Below are 20,778 nucleotides of genomic sequence, written 5' to 3' on the forward strand. Positions count from 1 at the left end.
TGGTTTGAGCCTGGCTGTGTCCCTTGCTAGGCTGCTGTGGGGAATGTTGATAAACATTGGGAAGGGCTGAGAGGTGGCAGAGGCAGGTGAGGAGCTGGTGGCTTCCAAGGGACCACAGAAAGCTGCTGGTGCATCTCTTCTGGCGTCTGAGTGCCAGAGGCTCCTGGTTAGGGGAAGCCTTTACGACTCTTCTAGTTTTAGATCCCTTGGATAAAGGAAATAACCGATGCAATGGAAATACAATTTTTAATAAACATTTCTAGTAGGAATAATATTTTACATCTCCCTCTGCCTCTGCTGAGTAAGTGCTGCTAGCTCCAATTATTCATTCCCAAGGAAAGTCTTCTAATTGATCTTTATCAGTACTCCAGGTAGAGGTGATTTATTTTTTTGTTACCTGGTATGGCTGTGCTGTCACTGCTGCTGCTGCTGCTGCTTGGGCTAGTAGCCGTAACGGCTGCTGCGGACATCGCGCCTAGAATAAAAGCGGGGTCAAGGTGGAGAGGTGAAAAGAATCGTGAGTAACCCGGGCTTTTCCTTCTCTTCTTCTCAGCTCTCTATTTGAAGAAATGCATTAGGCCTCATTTTGCTGTGTAATTCTTCCTCTCCGGGAGGTTATTCTTTAATAATAACATTAAGGACAAATAATTTTAGATAGTTAAATATGCAGGTAGAAAGCACGGGCCACACCTTCTGTGTACTCCACACATCTGCAGTACAGTCCTGTGTTTCATGGCAAGCTTTCCGAACTGCCTGTGCTGATTAACTCCTCCATTTCCAGAGAGTTGTGAGACTTTCAGGCTACAGTCAGCTGAACCTATTTATAGCCATGTCATTTTGCACGTTATTTCAAATGTTAATGTTGATAAAGGCAGCAATTTTTACAGGTTTACTGTTTACGTGAAAGGAACCTTGTAACCACGGTGATTATACTGGGTAGCTTTAGGGATATGAATGGGTAACTGTAGTTTAAGATCTAGAGATTTAGAAAGGGGAATTTAACTCATCATTGCAGCCTCTGCAGGGTTTATCAATGCTGCACTTAGAAAAAGAACATTCGTATTAGAAAAGGAAATTAGATGAGTCATGGTAATATTTGTGAGTGAAAGTTCCTACTGCATACACAGTTGCTGGACTGAAATACCCAGATTATTACATTCATTTAAAGGGCAAGTCATTTCTTGCTGAAAATATGCTTTATTCCTGTCCAGCTATTTATAAATAAACACACCGATTATCATTATATGTGTGAATTTTATTTTTTTTTTTTTTTTAGAAATATCTAGATTACAAAATGATGAAGGAGTATTGAAAATTGAATTACGGTTTTCAGTTTTAAATGTGATGTGGTTGATTAGAAAATATATATGATGGAAGTCCCTAAAATAACCAGAATTTGTAGGGGTGGCAGTTAGTATCCTTGAGATGGGTATTATCTTGACAGTCATGTTGTGTGGAAGCTGATGTGCAGTTTTAGTAATAATTTTTTCCAAAGTGAAAACATGCATATCAATAAATCTGTTACTTGATTTGGCCCCCCAAATCAGCACCATTAAGGAAAGAGACACTGGACTGCATGGAACTGAGAATTGCCTCAACCCATTCACAAGTAATTTACATCTAAAAACCCCACTTCTCAAACTTGCAGGCTGTAAATGTGTGCATAAGTGATGCATAAAAATAACATCCCACAGCTTATAAATATTTAAGCATATTAACTAATTATGACTAAAAGAGCCCCTTAATATAATGGATGTGGAAACTGAAGCACAAATCTTATAAGACCTGAAATACCTTGATTGAAATTTTTCTAAGGCATGCTTCTTGCTCAGTAAAAACGCCTTGTAAAATATGTATCTGTATATCTTTTCAATCACTGCCTTTTATGAAAAAGCCAGTTCTCAGAGAAAAAATGTTGTGTTTTCAGTTTTGAATCATTAATTTTCAACTGTTTGGAAGTTTGCATATTTAGTCTGAATTATTTTATATGAAGAACTGAAGTAGATGTAGAAATAGATATTAATGTCTCACAAAAGCATTACTGAAGTTAATGAGTTTGGGATGGTATTTAGCCATGGTGAGTAAATTACACAAAGATACAGGAGTTTAAGAGCACTGCATCTTTTGGAAATTGTTTTGCAATTATAATAGGTCATTTAATGTTGTCTGTAGTTAGATATTAGACCTTACAGATTCAGATTGTTTTGTTCTCTCAGGACAGGGAGCTCTCATTCCAGCACATTAGCAAATTGCTAATATTTGGTTAATAAAAAAACAAGGATGTAAATTAGTTTTTATATCATACTGATACTGTGATACTCAATTGTTTAGAGAGATCATTTATGGAATGTGTTAAAAGTTACAGATCTGAATGAAGTCTTCTTGAAATTAAGAGATGGTGTTTGGATTAGACCTTAATGTTACTTTTATTTAAATATAGGCAATATTCATACTGGGAACAACTGTTGGGTAAGACAGATTTTACAGGAATGCCATCTTAATGGTGTATCAGTTGGCTTTGCTTTCCGTGATGCAAAAATTACTCCAGTAGCAGAATGCAGATATCATGCAGAGCTGGATGCCGTGGGAAGCAGCCAGCTCCTTCTTTCTGCAAAAGGAGAAAGCCAAAATGTTATGTAATTGTAGTTGATTGATTCTTTGTTGATTGCTATTAATTGTATATATTTACCCATCAATTGATAGAGTCCTCGAACATGTTCTCTTGCTAGGTTATTTTTGCACATCGTAGTTAAAATACTAATAAAAAAAACTCTGAGAATGTGTGTGATTATATAATATATACTCATTTAATTGGATTACACTTATTGCGTAACCCAAGCCAAAAATATTACTTTAAATGAAAAGGAACGTGACTGGTTTCTGCACCTCTTAACAGGAATTTTCACTAAAGAATTCAAGTGTAGCAGTATAGTAATGCTTTCAAGACTTTTTTATTTCAGAGATTTCAAAATACTTTTGCTTGAAGTAGTCTTGTAGAAGATAGAACAACTTTGCATTTCTTTAGTGTCTCTGCGATGCTTCTCCAAACAAGACCATGGTATATTAAGAGGCATTATGAGTTGCCGAAAAAATTCATGTCAATCCCAGTTCTAGCCATATGTCTCAAGGGTAGGACCACAGTGGTCCAGCAAGGGCTGCAACAGAACTCTATGGGTGGTGGTTGCTTTATCTAAGCTTACATCTCCTTGGACAAAGTTTTGTTCTTTGCTTTCCCATGAAAGGGTCTTGGGAGCTGAGAGTTTTGTAGCCTAATTTCTTCTCCACCACAGCTCAAATGAGTGAAATCAGATTTGGTGAGAAAGGGAAAAAATTACCACTTCTCACAGGTACAACAGCAACAAAAATAGTATGGAAGGAAAATATTATAAGAGAATTTATTCCCATATACATCTGTACGTTTCATTATAACATCACCTGTGTGGGCTGGGGGTGCAGGAACAATGCATATCTTGAAGGTAATATTAAACATATAAAACACATAAGCAATGATGGTTTTTATATATTTAATTGCTTGTGCTACGGTGTCTTCTTCTGACATATGCTATAACTTTTTTATTTTCACTTCATTCTTAAGAAAGCAAACTGTTATTGTTTGAATACCTGTATTTTACAACTGACAAGCTTATGACTGTCAGAAACTATAAATAAATCTCACTGTTATTTTGATACTGAAGTAACAATGTATTAAGACTGTCTTACTATCCGTCAGAAAAAATATATTGTAGAGTAATACCACAGTTGTTATTGATTTCTACATACTGCATATAATGTTTATATTGGAGACTGTACATGCATATTTTCTGACATTTATAACTTTGTATATTGCTGAACTATATGTAATTTTCTTTGTTAGGAAATTTTAATCAAAATGGTTTGCTTACTCTATGAATAAAATATATTTTCTTGTAGAGAATAAAATTGAAATTTTCTGGGCAAATTTAAATGTCATGTATAAAGATCAGAATTTAAAGTTGCCAAAGAATTAATTGCTGGATCCAAAATGTGGTTTTGTATTTTTGGTAGAAATAGAAGTACAAAGTTTTACCTTTTTACCAGACATTAAAACTATGCTTTCTATTGTTCAATTCATTTTGCATTTTAGGCAAAGAACTTGAGTTGAACATCGTCTTATTTATAATAGCTGTCATGAGGAAAGTCAAATGTCATGGTCTTCGTTTAGCCCTACTCAGTGTTAGGAATGTCATTAATCTATCATTAACAAAGAACAGTGATACCTGTTCTGGCTGATTCTTTGTATGTTGGACATTATATATGTATAGGTATACATATGCATACATACATAGATTGATGTAATATATGCATACATACACTTCATAACTTCCTCACTTCAGCACTCTGGGACAAAATCTACTTTTGCTGGACCAGTGTGATCATAAAAATTTCCTGTAGTTAAGTTATTTTTTTGTGAAGAACTTAATTTAATTTTTATATTTTTACTATAGATTGTGTGCTAGGGAAACATCTGAAAGAGAAGGTCTCACAGTAGGACTGATTCTTGAGTAAGGCCTGACTTTTACCTCAAATTTTAATGCTGAAGCTTATAAAATAAACAGCATGCATCTGTCCTGTGGGTGGACAGGATGCATTTGTGTGTGCCTCATTCCTTTGGAGGAACTTTACAAAGGCAAAAATATGATCAAGAAGGAAAATCCACACAGTAACAGGATTCAGACTGTCACTCTAGAGCCATGTGTTGTACATTTGTGAATAATGAATTTAAAATAGGTTTAAAAATAAAGTACTTATTTGAGAATAAAGGTCTCTGAACAGAGGATAGAGCTAGTACAAAGCTGGCGAATATTAGAAATATTTTGCATAGTAATTATAATCTCTTATAAAGCATTTTTGTCCTTATTATGGTCCTTGTCTATAATTATTATATTGTCTTCTTCAAAAGTAAAGCTTCTGAGTTTTGTACTTAAATTATATGTCCTAAACATGGACTATGCAATTCAGGAGAAGAAAGATAATAAGGTTTTCAACATGTTCTTAGCAATAAATCTAGCAACTAGAAGTAGCAAACTCCCCAGAAGTCAGTATGTATGTGATCATCTTCTGGATATCAAAACTACCGAGCTATTCCTAGATTACACTGAATTAAGAAATGTAAGAAAAATTCCAATGTCTTTGTTAATCTAATCTAATCTATCCATATGTAAATTACTGTATTAAAATATTTTTTCTAATGTTTTTAAGAATTTTATTTTTTTAAAAAGTAAATAGTTAGATACATATATAAAATAGTGAAACAAATCAGTAAGTAATTGTGACACTTTTCTACTGCCATCTCCCTATAGAAAAAAGCTAACCAAAAAACACACCTTTTTTTTCCTCTGGACAGTGAATGTATTTCATTTTTCAGATTGAATTAGTGGTAGACAATACCTAAAACTTTCAACCCATTGAGAGATTTATTGGGACAGAAAGCTTTAAAATTCCTGTAATGTGTGATAAAAAGTAATAGACATTATTTCCTCGAATTACTTTCAATACTCACATAAGTTACCAGTGAATAAGCAATTTCCTTAAAATTACACTGTTTATCATAGTTTACTTTTTGATTTTAAAATTCTTGGCTTTTTTCAGGGTTCAGACTTGTATCTGAAGCCTATTTGATATTTCAGTATGACTCAGCTGTTTTCTGAGTCATCAGTCTAACATTTCATGTAGGTCCATACAGAGCTACTTTACACTCCTAAAATTTTTAACAATCTGCTGTTATGGTGCTAAAAGCTTATCAGCAACATATTAGTCATTTCTCAGTCCTAATTCAGTGTTTTCTAGGTAGAGTAAATATGCTGAAAGTGTTTACATATTTTCAGCTAAAAAGGTTGTGTCACTCTTCACTGTTTAGTTGATTGATTGTGAAATTATTATGGTATTTCATGCCTGTAGTTTTTACCTGTCTTCCATTGATGAAGAAACATTGTCCTAATTCTGTTAATGTAAAAATTAGCTGTTTCTTTCCAAGGTTCCTAATACTTATCACAATTTAGAGAAGTTGAAGCATGCTTTGACGTTAAGTATTGCAAGTTATTCCATGCTTTATATTTAATATATCCCTCAAATAGCCTTTGTAAGAAGGAAAATGAGTCTGCTTGTGGCTATGTCTATGTGGATCCATGAAAAAACAAACAAACAAAACCAAACAAACAGATTTAACAGTAATCTTGCTACTTCAAATATAAATGTGCTTGAACAGAAAAGGATCAAAGACAGTACTGAGAAAAGTAAGAGAAATACCTTGTGACTGAAACACTTTAAGAAAAAAATCTTTGTTTACGGTGTTAAGAGCATGTTAAGACTATCTGTTGCTTTCATGAAAAAGTCATCATAGAATCACAGAATAGCAGGTTGGAAGGGACCACAAGGATCATTTGGTCCAACCTTTCTTGGCAAAAGCACAATCTAGACAAGATGGCCCAGCACTGTGTCCAGCTGAATCTTGAAACTGTCCAGTGTTAGAGAATCCATCACTTCCCTGGGGACATTATTCCAATGGCTGGTGGTGAAAAATTTTCCTCTTCTGTCCAATCAGAATCTCCCCTGGATTACCTTGTACCTATTGCCCCTTGTATTTTCCCTGTGACTCTTTGTATAAAGGGAGTCCCTGTCTTCTTTGTAGCCACCCTTTAAATACTGGAACATGGTAATGAGGTCTCCCCTAAACTTTCTTTTCTCAAGCCCACTTCTCTCAGCCTTTCCTCCAATGGCAGTTTCCCAGTCCTTGGATAATCTATGTGGCACTTCTTCATCTCCAACTTTGAATGAGACCCAGGTCCACAGGCTAGCACTGGGAGCCCGGTATTGGTGGTGACTGGGAGGAGGTGGAGCACCTTCCCTACCTGAGCCCCCCTAGAGCAGCCAGGCCCAGGCTGGCATGCCCAGCACCAGGCATCCTCTCTGTAGTTCAGAAGCCCTGGCTTTGTGGTGGCTGCACAGACCCAAGGTGTGTGTCCAGCCCAGCCTGTGCACAGCTTTGGCATGACCTGGGAGGTAAGTGGGTGGCAGGACAGAGGACAGAAAATTGCAGCTTGCTGCTGCCCAAACAATTAGTGTAATCCAGGGGTGTCATATGCTGCGATGATCCCAGACTCGCTTTTTCCAGGAGTACTTTTGGAATGAGGGAGGACATAAGGTTTAGGGCAGATGGATTGTGCTGTAATCACCATTTTACCAGGGAGCCATTAGCCCTACGCAGAGCTGCCCTGTCATGTCACTGGCTCTGTGTCCATTGCTCCATGTGGGAGTTGCCACTGGGCTTCCCAAACAAATAGCTGCTGGGGGCACACCATGGACAGATTAATTTATCTGCCCAGATGAACTCTCCTGATTTGATGCAAAAAAAATGTAAGGTTGAGTACACCTGCTTAAGATTGCTAAAAATAAGTGTTCTTTTAAAGAAACCTGCAAGTTCCTTAACTTACAGAAGAGATTTTTTTTTCTTCTTGAACCGCTACAGAGTAGTCTTTGATGTTCAAATTTGATCTTTTCTTATAGTATTTAACCCTGATATGTATCAATTAATTTTCATGTGCAAGTTTGCCTCTTAATATTATCACCTTGCACTGCATGCTTCACTGGAAGCTTTAAACAGATTCTCAAACCAAAACCATTTAATGATCTTTGGTGTCAAAGTGTAACCAGGAAGGTTTAATACAGCCTTTCCTTGAGACCACTTTCAAAGTACTTTTTTTCTCTTTTCAGGTCATTGTATTTCTTAGAAGAAACCTTGTTTCACACGATCCTGTCTTAGATTATAGTGTTTTATCACAGGCATTTTAACATCAAGTAACTCATTATCTAACAAGATCTATGAACAGAAGAGACAGTTGCCTTAGATGCTGGAGACTTTTTTTCTCCTTGAGTAGATGCGGCTGATAAGAAACAGAAAAATAGTGAAAAGAGAGATTAAGAAAAGATGAAGAGAGATTTAAAAAGAGAGAAAAATAAGAGAGATTGGAAGCAAACAAAAAAGTGACAGTTAAATAACTGAAGGCTGAAGGAAAGTAAAGAAAAAGGAGAAGAAAGATAAGGAGAAAAGAAGATAATCTAGAAGGGCAAAAAACAAACTACTTCTGCTGTTACTATTTAACTAATTTCCAATTTCTCATGCAAACTACTTAGTCTGTATTGTTAACTAGTGTTCCACATTCATCCCACTGTTGGTAGGATCTAGGAAATGACCTCTTATGACAAAAAATAAATTTGCTTAGAAATTTAATTTGTCTAAGTTATGAGGATAAAATGAACTGTTTTATTTTAATATTGCCTCAGTCAGATTTTATTATAGAAACTGAAGTGAGATGACATTGATTCAGAAAAGCATAAGGATTTCAGAGTAATTAAAATTTGGAGCATTTGCTGCACCAGAACTTTTGACCTTTAATAAATTTGAATGGAATTGAAATGAATTGCAATGTACAGTGTACCATATAGTCAATGAGCCGCTGTGAGATCACGTTTCTTTTTAATCACTCTGTAGTCAAGTCTTACAGACATTGTATGTGTTTCCTAACACCTACAAGAGTAACTTTTTTTTAATTATTATTTGTAACTCCTTATTTTAGCTATCGTCTAAGGACAATGGAATAGTTAACACCGTTCTCTACATGAACTGTACTAAAATCCTCAGTGGCTGCATTCCCTTTTTTTTTTTCTCCTTATCTCAGATAGACAGGCTCCCAGACAATTCATCTCCCTCTGCCTCTTTGCTTGGTGATATATGGAAGTACTAGGCACAAGTATCCAAACAGGAACATGAGGGCCACCTAGAACCTAGATAAGTAGTTTGTGGTGTTCCAAGTCTGCTTTCCTGTGAAGAGCACTGTTATTAACTCAAAACATCTAAAACCATGATAAAAAAAAATAAATCTGAAGATTTAGAAAAGAACAGTAAAGAACCCTCTCATTCGTCTCACCGTGATCTTACAGCCTTGCACTTGCAATCAGCTCCTCCATTTTCAGGCTGTTTCCCAATTCAAGTAAGATACAAGTAAATTTTTTTTATCTCCAGGGCCTGGAGCTGTAACTGGTACACTGACTTGTGTCCCTCTGCTAAAGAAACTGCAAGCCAACTATGTCAGACACAGGTGCATCACTGCCTAATAAGAGAAAAATCATCTCTGAATCACAGCACTATAGGTATCCCACTTTGAAGGATGCTTTCTTTTTGATGATATGTCTCCTCTTCTTGTGAATCTGAAACCCTACAGCAACCTTCCAGCCCATCAGCCAGCAAAGGGAAAGGAGAAAAGGACTCCCAGTCCCGCCCGGCCCTTCCAGGGAACAGTCATTGGGCCTACACCAGTGCTGTGTTGCCTGGGCAGGTGCCTGGGAGTGCCTCTATCCCTTCATCTCATCTGTCCATTTCACTTCTGCCTCATCCTTGTGTTTTCTTCTTTATGACATGATTTCCTGATGCTCTAGTTGTGATTTTTTTTTAAGCTTTTTCAAGCTTTTCTTGTCTATTTCATCTTTGCCAGTACCTTGTGTGAATGTTACCAATCCACATGGCAGTGAGTCCCTGGGCAACCAGCTTTCTCGTGAAAATGAACAACCTGGTATTGCTATGATCAATATCCTAGCCTGTCCTCAGGATTTTATTTCATACTTCTTGCAGAACTGGGGACTTGACTGGTATTTCCACCATCAGAGTTACTTTACATGACTCTCTGAAGTACCTATTGAATTTCAGCCAGATTAAGATTCTGGGTTGCAGGTTGAAGGATCAGAAAATCTGGCTACCACTGCATAAATTCAAGTTAGAACACGGCAGTGTTTGAAGGCTACTTGTATTGGCTGACATGTTTTAGCTATAATAAAAAGCTCTCCTTTTAATTTTGATTTTTTGCGGAAGTCTTGATTTCTGTATCGTGAATTGCACATATGTGGTTCTACAGGGGCTATTTTGTTTACACAGATACTGTAGGTGAAGATGGTTTTGCATACCTGTCTCAAGTCTTAGGAATCCATTGCCACCCTCAAGACTTTCTTAAGTCAAAGTCCTTTGTCTTTGCTTATGAAGGTTTTATGTTTTTTTTCTATGCAACATAGTTTTCCAGATAAAAGCATAAATTTAGTTGTTAGTTTCTTTTATTTATTGTAACATAGGTTGTAAATATTTCATATAGGCCATTTGTTTGGTTTGCTATCTTACATCCTTAAACATGAATGGTTGCCTGATTCATCACTGTCACGTTTCAGGTCTGCCCTCCAGTGAAATTATTGCTTTATAATGATATGACACTGAACTACTGATGTTATAAATCTGACATTCTTGTTACAGATGAAAAGAAAAATTCCTTGTGGCAATAAATACTCATAGAAATACTTATTTCTATGTGAGGGATTCATGAATGAAAGTACCACAATCAAATCCAGAAAACGTGTATGCGTTTTTAGAAATGCAACCCAGTGTCAACCGGGATGTATTTCTATATTGTGGAAGGATGCATGTGTGAAAAATAGTGAAATAAAATAATAAACATGAAGTTTGCTCTATATAGAGCACCTCCAGGGTAATGCATAATTTGTGTTTCCTGGACATTCCTTGGATTTTTTTTATCGGGCTATAAGAACACCAAATCAGAGAAGACTCTTCCAAAAGTGGAAGTGGCTGATAATGCTACCTTTCTTTCTTCCACTATTCTAAGACTACAAGAGAGCAAACTCAAGACAACTTTTGGCACAAATCTTGAAAAATAGCTTGTAATCATGAGTTTATTTTCTTAATGACTGTTTGTTCAGTGGCCACAACAGTGATGTGATTTACTTGCTTTTTACAAACACCCATTTAAACTGGGTTTGTTCACAAATGATTAGGGAATGGCTGTTCTTTCTATAATTGCCCATATTTGCATTCTTGCAAGTAATACATGACAACTATTTCAACTGTTGTCATTCTCTTTAAAAGTTTGCAATCTAATTAGACACCAAAACCAACAGTATGTTAGTTCAGGGACTAGTCACCTACTGCCTAAAGAAACTTTATACAAATATGAATGAACGTATCTTTAGTAATGTATATGCAGAGTTTGTTCTTCAGAAAGCCTATTGCCTATATTTACAAGGAATATATTTATTAAAAAGATAATTGCTTCTTCTCATATACTTACCATAACTAGTTTTTCTTAGTATTGTGATATGTCACCTTATTTTTTTTTCTGTGTTACAAAACATCTAAGGTAAAATGCCATGAAATGTGATTTGTGCCCTGCAGAATGCTTGTAATATTGGTGTGTTTTTACTCCAGATTGAATACGATATAAACCGAAAAAAAACCAACAAAAAAAACCCCAAAACAAAAAACAAACAAACAAACAAACAAAATTAGGAAATTCACATACAGCAGCAATAATGAAACCTATAGATGTGCTTCTCATACTTGATGTTTTTTTGTATCATTAAAAGCACATGTATATTTTTAGTTCCTCTCCCTTTCTATTCATAGCACAAACCTCTGTCTTTGGCAGCAACTTTTGCTGCAGAAAGGATGCTTGTAGAGTGTCTCTCTCCTGCCCAACCTCCTGTTTTCATGCTATGTGTAAGATCTTAGTGTCTCTGAGAAACTCCATGCTGAAAGGCTCGGTAGGAATTTGAGCAAAATAGAACAGAAGCATTTGTCATTTGTGAATCACATACTTGAGTGGAGGAAGGCACTGATTGACCATTCATAGCATACTAACAGTCTGTATTTGAGTAATTAATGTGATGAATTACAAACAAAAATTAAAACCTGGATATACTGTGTAGTAAATCTCTGTGTGAAAAATCTGTTGGTGATGACTTGAGCTGAAAAACTTAGCTGCTACAGAAAAACACATTTATTTATTATTCTTTGACATATGTTCAGAATCAATCAGTTCACTACTCTCAATTACACTGCCTTTCATCAAGGTTTTTATATGTTTCAGCCTACCCAATGGACTGGATTGTCAGGCTGGGAAATTACCCCTGTGGAATGTTTCCTCTGATATATTGCAGTCCAGAAAATGGACTTGCTTTTCTTCCCTGCATTTTTATTTGCATTTTCTCCTTAACAGGCTTTGCTAAAAGGAGCTGCCTTTTGTAGATCTTACTCTCTTTCATCCCTTTATTCTCGCTCTCCCAAAGCAATTTTTGGCTGTCACACAGTGTGCAGAGAAAGCCCCTTCATGTTTTGGGGGTACCTCGTGTATCTTCTGCCGACACAGGATGAGGAGATGTGGAAAGTGTGGAAAAAATGTCCCCCAGTTGCTGATCCTTCTATAGTCTAAGTCAAAGCTGAGGAGACTTCGAGAATTGACCTAAATCCTTAGTTATGAAACCCATTTTTCTGAGAATGATTTCTGCAACAGAAACACAATGCTCTACAGAAAAAATAAGGTATATAATGAGAAACAGATGGGTCCTGTGTATTGTTAATGGAGAAAAACTACTGTTTTGTGTAAAGAGAAGCCAACATGTAACATTAGGAATAAGAAGAAAGTAGGTTACAGGACATTGTAACAAGATGCTAGTTTTATACTTAATGTTTTAGATATTGCTTAAAATAACATCTTTTTAACTCACTGTGTACGATATGCAGTCTGTTTCATTAAAAAGAAAAAACAGAAAACAAAGCAATAAAACCACAGAAACTAATAAATATAGATTCAAATTTTTTGTTGTTTCTATTTCTTTCAATCTTACATAAATATTCTGTTTCTTTCTTAACACCAGTTGTCCCTTCACAACAATATCCAAAGATAATATTTTTCTCACAAAAAATTTCTAGTTGCTTTAACATCTGTTGATGTGATTTATTAATATTTAGGTACTAATAAAGATACTTTTTTCCTTTTTTGTGTGTGTGTTTAGCAACATAGAAAGAATCTAACTGCATATTTTCTTGAAAACAAAGTCTTACTGACTTAACTTTTCTTTTTTTCTTAAAGACCATTGGGAATATTACAGTTTTACATGTCAGCTACTAATGGTTTTATATCCAATATTTGATTTAAAAATCACATGGCCCTGAATAGCACTGTTTGTTTTTTTAGCAAAGCCTGCTTAGTTTCGTATAGCACTACGTCATTAATGTCTTCTTTTTAATGACTGCAAACATTTCAGTTTGCATTTTATATGCAGCACCTTAAAGCTTTAATTGGACATCTGATAGTCTGTGTACATAAGCACCTCCCAGATAATGTGGAAATTGTAGACTGAGAAGCAATGATACTATTGTCCTGGTGGATGCAGACTTTACCTGTTTTGTCAGATTGTCTCCCAGGAGTGTCTGCTATATTTCAGAAACCCCTTTCACATGAACTGTTAGAGAAATATGAAAATGATGAGGCAGGTGCCAAAGCAAATCTTTGACAGGCATTTTATCCCACTCAGATTATAAAGTTCACACCTTTTTTTTTTTTTTTTTTTCTTTTAATTTTAAGTATTAAGATCTTGAACTGAGAGTCTGTTAAGGTTACATCTCTGACTTTTATATATATTCAATCTGTTATCATATGTTGTAAGTACTATCTGTCATTCCGCTACTATAGATGCTTCAGTCTATACTATAACTTCATAACTTCAGCCTATAACTATAAACTTTTGGAGGACTCATGCTGTAGTTGGAGAGCAAAAAATGTTATTAATATGTTTTCTAACAGATTCTTTGAGAAGTTCTCTCCCTTTCTTCAGCTGCAGCATCTTCTGCTCTGTGAAAAGGCCTATCATCAGTATGAAACAATTTTCCCTTTCTCACTCATTGTCACTGCTTAATTTAACTAAAGGAATCATAAATGGTCACCTAACAAGGCTGCGTCATGTACATGTTTTTGCATCATGTGCATATTATACGTGGTTTTGGCTCTAGATGTATTGTGTGATGGTTACTGACAGTGTTGCCATATGTTATAAGCAGCTAGGGAAATAGGGTCAATCCAGAAATATCTGGGCATATGTGGTCTTTTGAGGACATTGCAGCAGAGGTAGAAAGCAAATGTAATTCCTGGATTAGCTTAAACATTTATTTATTGATAAAACTGTTTTGGCACAGATTCTAGTAAAAGTTCCATATAATCTAGTGCACATATGTAGCAGTATATTCTCTCCTGTGGGGCAAGAACATTTTTTCAGTATCTAGTTCTTCTCGTAAAGGCAGCAGCTTATGACAATGAAGATAAGCAAGAGAATACAAATTGAAGTTATAGTTTCAGGACTTAAGCAGCTGTGAAAAATCTACAGCAGCTTTTTCATGATGGACGAAAATGTGTTTTCTCTGGGCTGTAGCAGAATCAAATGATTTAACATCTTGTTTGGAGTCCAAGAGACCAGATGTATAAGTCAATTAAGGTAGTAACTAAATAAGGGTGGTATTTCTATAAAGGCTGAATTTAGCCCAGCTATCCAAAAGCTTCTCAGCAGAGAGTTTCCTTTGAAGGAGCCAGTAAGGGGAGCTTTGGGAAATTAAGCTCATTAGGCTAAAGTTTGCCTTTGGACCACTCAAAGTGCAACAAGGTTTTTGGACAACACATTTCAACTATGGGCTTGGGGTCCTCAATAGAACAGAAAAATGTCTGTCTTAGGAGCCAAGAACTTACCTAGGGATATATAATTCCAAAGCAGCCAGGAAAAGGATTCCCAGGAACACAGAAAACATGTAGTAAAGCATGTTTCTTAGGGAACTGAATGCTTACAAGTGGATCAATCTCATTGACATGTGAAGCTGAAGATTTTAATTACACAATAGTGTGCTAAGACCACCTTAGAAAATCTGATTCTCTGTGCTATTATAAAAACCCCTGCTCTAGATTTAAGTAATATTACTCACTAAGCAAGAATAAGGTACTACTAAACAGTAAATCAAACTTCAGATCACACACAGCAGACTCCATCACTTACATAGAGAAGGAAGTATTTAAAAAAGTAGAATCTGATGGTAAATAGTCTGCCAAGTAGAATCTCCTCAGTGGTTAAGTCATTACCAAAAGGGATGAATTCTTTGGAGACAGAGCTTGAAAACACATTTATAGTGCTTGTAAAGCATGCACAGCAGTATATATGTCCCTGATATATACCAGAAGTGCTTACTCGGTGCTTGGCTAATTGTAACTTTCTCTAGATAAAAGAAGTCATGAGCTGTAAAGTAGATCCCCTTACTATGATGAAATGAGGCTCTGGAATAAGAAGCAGCAGAAAGTAAGTTCTCATTAGTTGGTTACAGAAGACTTAACTACGTTTATTTCAAAACATGCTGTTCTGTATTTTAGGATTAAACCTCTCCACTTGAGAAAGTATTAAAACAACATAAACAAAGTAATAATACATCTGCATGATATTTTGAGATGTGACATCAGCTTGTGCAGCTGTCTATGTTTTTCTCAGCAGCTTTCACAGTATACTCTTTTTTTTTTATTTATTTTTAGCTAGAAAAGCAATTTAGTTGCATGTTATAGCAACTGACTTTTCATACAAACAGGAAACCAGCATAACAGCCCAGTTTTCACCATTACACCAGTGCAACAGCAAATTGTTTTGGCAGGAGCTGGCTAGGTCGATGTCACTGTTACGAATGGAACACAGATTCCAAGTTCTTCTATGGCATGTTTTGTATCGCTCATAGGATTAGCTGCTTCAGTGGAAGGCAGGACAGAAATACCTCATTCAGCAGAGAAGCATTACTGTACTTTAAGGAATATCTTATTGCAATACCTTTGGTTCTATTTAGCAAAAATACCTCCTTAATGCCCCCAGTTTAGCCAGCCTGGCCCCATGTTGGTTTACCTAATGTGATGCTTAACTCTACTATATTCTTGGAGTGAAACTGTTATAGGTACTCACCTGAGTTTTGATCTCAAATAGATAAAGGAAAACAGAACCCAAAGGCCTAAGTCTCCTGTATGTATACACAGAGATGTGGAACATAACAATGCCAGCTCTGTTTAGCCTCACAGTGTGTTGCTGATTATTTGTAGAGCTCTTGGAGGATATGTTGTATTCATGCAGGTATGATATTTCAAATAACAATGTCACTGCCTTGCAGCTGAGTTATATCTATTCCAGAAGGCTAGCATTTGGAGTAAAATTAGAAATTACCAAAGAATACACCTAAGCTGCCAACTACACTGAATGTGATTTCATGCTCAAATACTCAAAATGCTATTAATGTAGGCATTGATGAGTACTCTCAAAAAATGCTAGAATTTAGATTAAAAATCCAGTATTAAGTTTGCATTTGCATTACCCAGCTGCCTTTGATCATAAAACACTTTTTCTGCTTTGTGCATATTCATGAGTTCGTGCTCTTTGCTTGCCACTGTATTGTTACTACAGGACTTCAGTACAGCAGTTATAGACTCAGGCTGCAGGCCTTAAGTGAGGGAGCATTCATAGTCACTGTTTGGTTTTGGTTTTGTTTTTTTAATGCACTCTTTTTAAATGTACTCTTTTCTCAGTTTCTTGTCTCAGGATCAGTGCTTGACAAAATCTCTGTGGTTCATTCCATATAAGTTCTGTGTTTTTTAAAGACTTTTGCAAACTTTTTGCACTTCTTCAGCCCTTTCACACCTTGTGGTACAGCATCTGCAATAAGCCTATGGTAAACCAAGTTTTTTTACTCATTCAGAAAGATGCAAATGTCTGACCTAACATTTCACTTGTGCAGTCTAATTATCTCTGCACCTTCACACAGCACATTCCAATTATGCAATTCCCAACTTCAGGGAAATAAAGGTATTTTGTGTATTTAGTGTATAATTTCCACATATTCATATAAGAACAGAACCAGTACCTTCAAGGGCAGGTGGGCACAACTACTTAATGAAACATATGCCTATTGTAGATTTTATCTTCCAGGCTACACCTGCTCCAGTTATGCAAAGAAAACATACTTGTGTGCTCAGTAACACAGAGAAATAGTTCTTTCATTCAAGCCAGATAGAGGGATTTTTGCTTGATTAAAACCAATTACCTTCATGTGGGATGGCAACATGGAAAAATACCAGGATTTCAGTGGTGAAAGCTCAAAAAAGTTATTGGTTCTTTGAAAAAAGGCACTAAGAAGGAATAGTTGTTCAGTTTTGCCTCGACTGCTAATTTTGTTGTTATGTATTCATACATTTCTGACAAATAAAAAATTTATTTAAAAGTTAATACAGCAATGTCTATTATGAATAATTTAAAGAGTATTTATTATGAACTCTAAGATTCTTGGAATAATGTTCTTTAGAATGCAAGGCACATGTACTCCAACAAAATACTTTCGTAACTGTGAGAAAGTTTGTTTTCTCTTTTGCCCTCAGCCTTAGTGCTTTAACTTTATAGTAAATTGCTTATATAAAAGTCAAAAAAAGTTCTTAATTCTGAAACTGCAAGTGGGAAAACATTTCTACTTGGACTTGAGTCATTCAAGCTCCATAACTGTCAACTGTTGTTATTCTGGTGATTTGAAATCAACTCTTCATGCTTCACAGGTGATAAGAAATTTTGCTTAATTTGCAAAATGTGCATGCATACGTTATGAGTTTGAACTTCAGAAGGATGATCAAAATAATGTAGAAAAGATCCATTCATGCATTAATTCTTCTAATGTAGTTATTCATGTGTAGTGTAGTATAAAGTTACAGTATAAATCTCACTTTGTACAGAATATTTATTTAGACAGTTGCGTTTTAACATCTGAAACAAGAAGCCTTCCAGAATCCTGCTGCAGAAAACAGCTCACTGTATTCTCATGGGAAATGCAAGTAGTATATTGAGATGAGCATCAGTAAGTACTAGTCTTAAAATAGTACTTACATTTTTTAGATTAGTTTTGTATGCAACATGATTCATATGTTCATCAAGTCCCAAAGCAAGGTGATGAGGAAAGTAATGGTTCAGGAATTTTCTTGCTTTGGGGTAGTCAGCTGTCTCTACAGGTTCTGGGGTTTAAATGAGCAGAGAGTTTGTGCACACCTATTTATGAAGGAGAATGAAAGACTGCAGTTACACTGGTCAAGTGTTTTGACTCACCACAATGAATTACCTTGAATCTCTCTATGGAGAGAATTAAGTGTAAGAATACCCTTAGACGGAAGTAATAAACCCCTACTTGTCATACTCAAAACTTGCATCTGATTTCAATAACTATTTAATATATTGTTACACATCTTTAGATTGTTTCTATTGTCAAGAGTTCAACAGGCAAATGTGCAAGTCAGGTGCTGTTTAACGGAAGGAAAGTAGCTGTCTATCAAAAACATAACCATTTCTGGGCTAGGTCTGCTGCACATGAGATGACAAATGACAGAGTAAATGGTGTATACTCCAAGATACAGAGTAAAAAGGGGCCCCTTCCTCAGCTGGCAGAAATTAATTTAGTGATGAGATTGATTTGTACCAGCTGTGGATCTGGCCCACCGTTAAGACAAGAGTGGGACTGAAAACTGCAGTCCTTTAGCAGCTTGGTCTTGCTTAAATCAAAACTTTGGAGTTACATGGGAGCTAAAGGTATGTGTTGGGGAATTGTTTGACAGAACAGAGGGTTATCTTACTTATGTTATTAAAATACTAGGTATTGCCTTTTGGCTTGGTGGCTTTCCCTATCAACCTTCCCATCTGAGCTTGATTTTGTCTTCAGAGGGGTTTTTTGTTAAGTCCTGTAACCACAGTGGTGACACTTAGCTGGTGAATTCTTGCAATCCAGTCTGGAGAGATTGCTGTTGAACCACACTGGGAAACGAGTGAAATAATCTGAGGAGATGCAAACCTTAGTATGTGTCCCCTTGCAGGGGCAGGGAGAGAGAAACACTGAGATGGGAACAGGTTGACCAAGTAGTTTTACCTGAGGAAACAGCAGTGTGGTGGGCTTGGTCTTGTGTTGGTAGCTTAAAATGGTGTGGGAAGATAAAGCTATTTTTTTTTTTTTTAATTTGTTGCTTTTCTTTAATCCTCCTGTTTTGTTTGATTTTTCTGTGGTTAAAGTTTAGCTTGTGGAGTGGTTTGATGTGGTTGTTTTGGTTTGGTTTTGGTTTTTTTCTGCAGTCTTACATTGGTTGCTGCATGCTAGGTGAGGCTAACAGTTTAACATAGCAGATGGCATATCTCTACTTCTGATCTTGGCAATCTAGAGTCAAAGGTTTTCTTGTTATGGAATCCATAACACTGAAGTGGGTAAACTCATTTCTCTTCCAAAGCTCTCCCTACCACCTGTAGGGAAGTGGCATCTGAGAGAGTTTTGAGTCTTGTTGATCTCACTAAACAAGGTTACTAAAAAGCAGAGGAACCCTTTTGATTAAGATGGGCTGAAGGGTACCTGAGGCTTTTTCTGTCTGAAAGCCAGATGAAATTGTGGGCCTGTCAGCTGAATAATCTACATACAACTCAGTGAAGAGCAGTTGAAGTTGTATTGAACTGTAAGGTGGGTAAATCGTAATTGTATTTACCTTAATGAGAACTGCCTAATGTAACGTACTCCTTTTTTTTTTGTATGCTGTATAAATGCAGTTAATAATTGTTCTAAAAGTTCTTACATTATAATGCATGGTGTGCTAATATTCTGCAGCTAAGAGAACAATTCTTACTGCCCTGGAAAATCTTCCATTATCCTTTCTATACACCATTCTTCAAAGAAGTTTGAGGAAGTAGTTTCACAAAACTGTTGTTTCTTCAGGTTTGTCATTTTCCAGCTAAATGAGGCATGTTGGCAGGTAATTGGTTTGGGCATGAAGTTTGTACATGAAGATGACTAAGAATCTCTTTAGCAATTATCTCTCCCTGCTGGTATTTTTGCATATTGTTTTTTTGGTTCTGTTTTTAATGTTGACATCTGCTGTCTTTAAAAATAAATTAACAAACAAAAAATGGAGTCTCTCTAAGTGGTTATCAGAGTCTTGCAAAGTAGGAAATTGTCCTTCATACTTCTGAGGGACACTTGCTTAGTGACCCAACCTTCATTCTTGGGAACCGTACTTTTTTCCTGTGATGATCCTGAATGCACTTCAGTCATATGTTTGGAATCACCACTGTTCTGTGGTGTGTGCAGCACAGTTACACCTGGCTTGATGGCTTTTTTTGGTGTTTTAGTGATCTTTTTGGACACAATGTGATTTTTTATTATTATTATTTTTTAAAAAAAAAAAAAAAAATTTTTCAGTGCATGTGTTTAGCTAAGGTTTTGGGTGCTGAAGTTCAAAACTACATTTCTGAAATCATGTTTCTTACCAGCTTGCAAAGCAGATCAGAGTGTAACTATAAGGCACAGTGCCCTTAAATTCTGACATATCTTTAAAGCTGTTGGAGCCTTATTCCTGGCTAGCTGTATGCCTCTAATAGTTTTAATGTATCAATATTCTCTGTTAAGTATTCCCACATATGAAAAGTGTCTATTGGAACTAAGTATTTGGTTGCCTTGCTCTAGGATTAGCTCACCTGTGGGAGGAGAGGTTTCTTGGTTTAAAGTAAGTTAAAAAGTTAGATGCCGTATTCATAACACTAGCAAATATTACTATCCTGTCTACCAGTTTGCCACAAGTAAAACCAGCGATGAGGACTGTTTACATGTTCTGCATCATGGTGATTACTTTAAGGACGCTTTTGAATGCTGCTTTGTCTTTTGATCCAATTAGCAATCTAATTAACTCTCTTAAAGAGCTTTATTTGGCTGTCCATTCATGGCAGTTGCCAGCAGCGTTTACCTTGCTTTACATTTGAAAGCATTCCTGTTGAAAACAGTCTGTGAAAGACTGCTATGTGAATAAAGCGTTTAAAGTTGAGGCAGATCTCTTGGCTCTG

At 36.1% G+C, this 20,778-nt stretch overlaps 1 protein-coding gene across 1 annotated transcript in view; it reads left to right on the forward strand.

The window, feature by feature from the left end:
- Nucleotides 1-402: 402 nt before the first annotated feature.
- Nucleotides 403-20,778, forward strand: part of ROBO1 (roundabout guidance receptor 1) — a gene marked incomplete at both ends in the record, with an annotated part of 525,263 nt that continues 504,887 nt past the window's right edge. Inside the window, one exon of the mRNA XM_080358300.1 lies at nt 403-517. Coding sequence (XP_080214426.1) covers nt 403-517 — 115 coding nt within the window. The remainder of the gene's footprint in view (nt 518-20,778) is intronic.

The sequence above is a fragment of the Nesoenas mayeri genome, assembly GCF_963082525.1.
Source record: "Nesoenas mayeri genome assembly, chromosome: 1".
NCBI classification, from domain to species: domain Eukaryota; kingdom Metazoa; phylum Chordata; class Aves; order Columbiformes; family Columbidae; genus Nesoenas; species Nesoenas mayeri.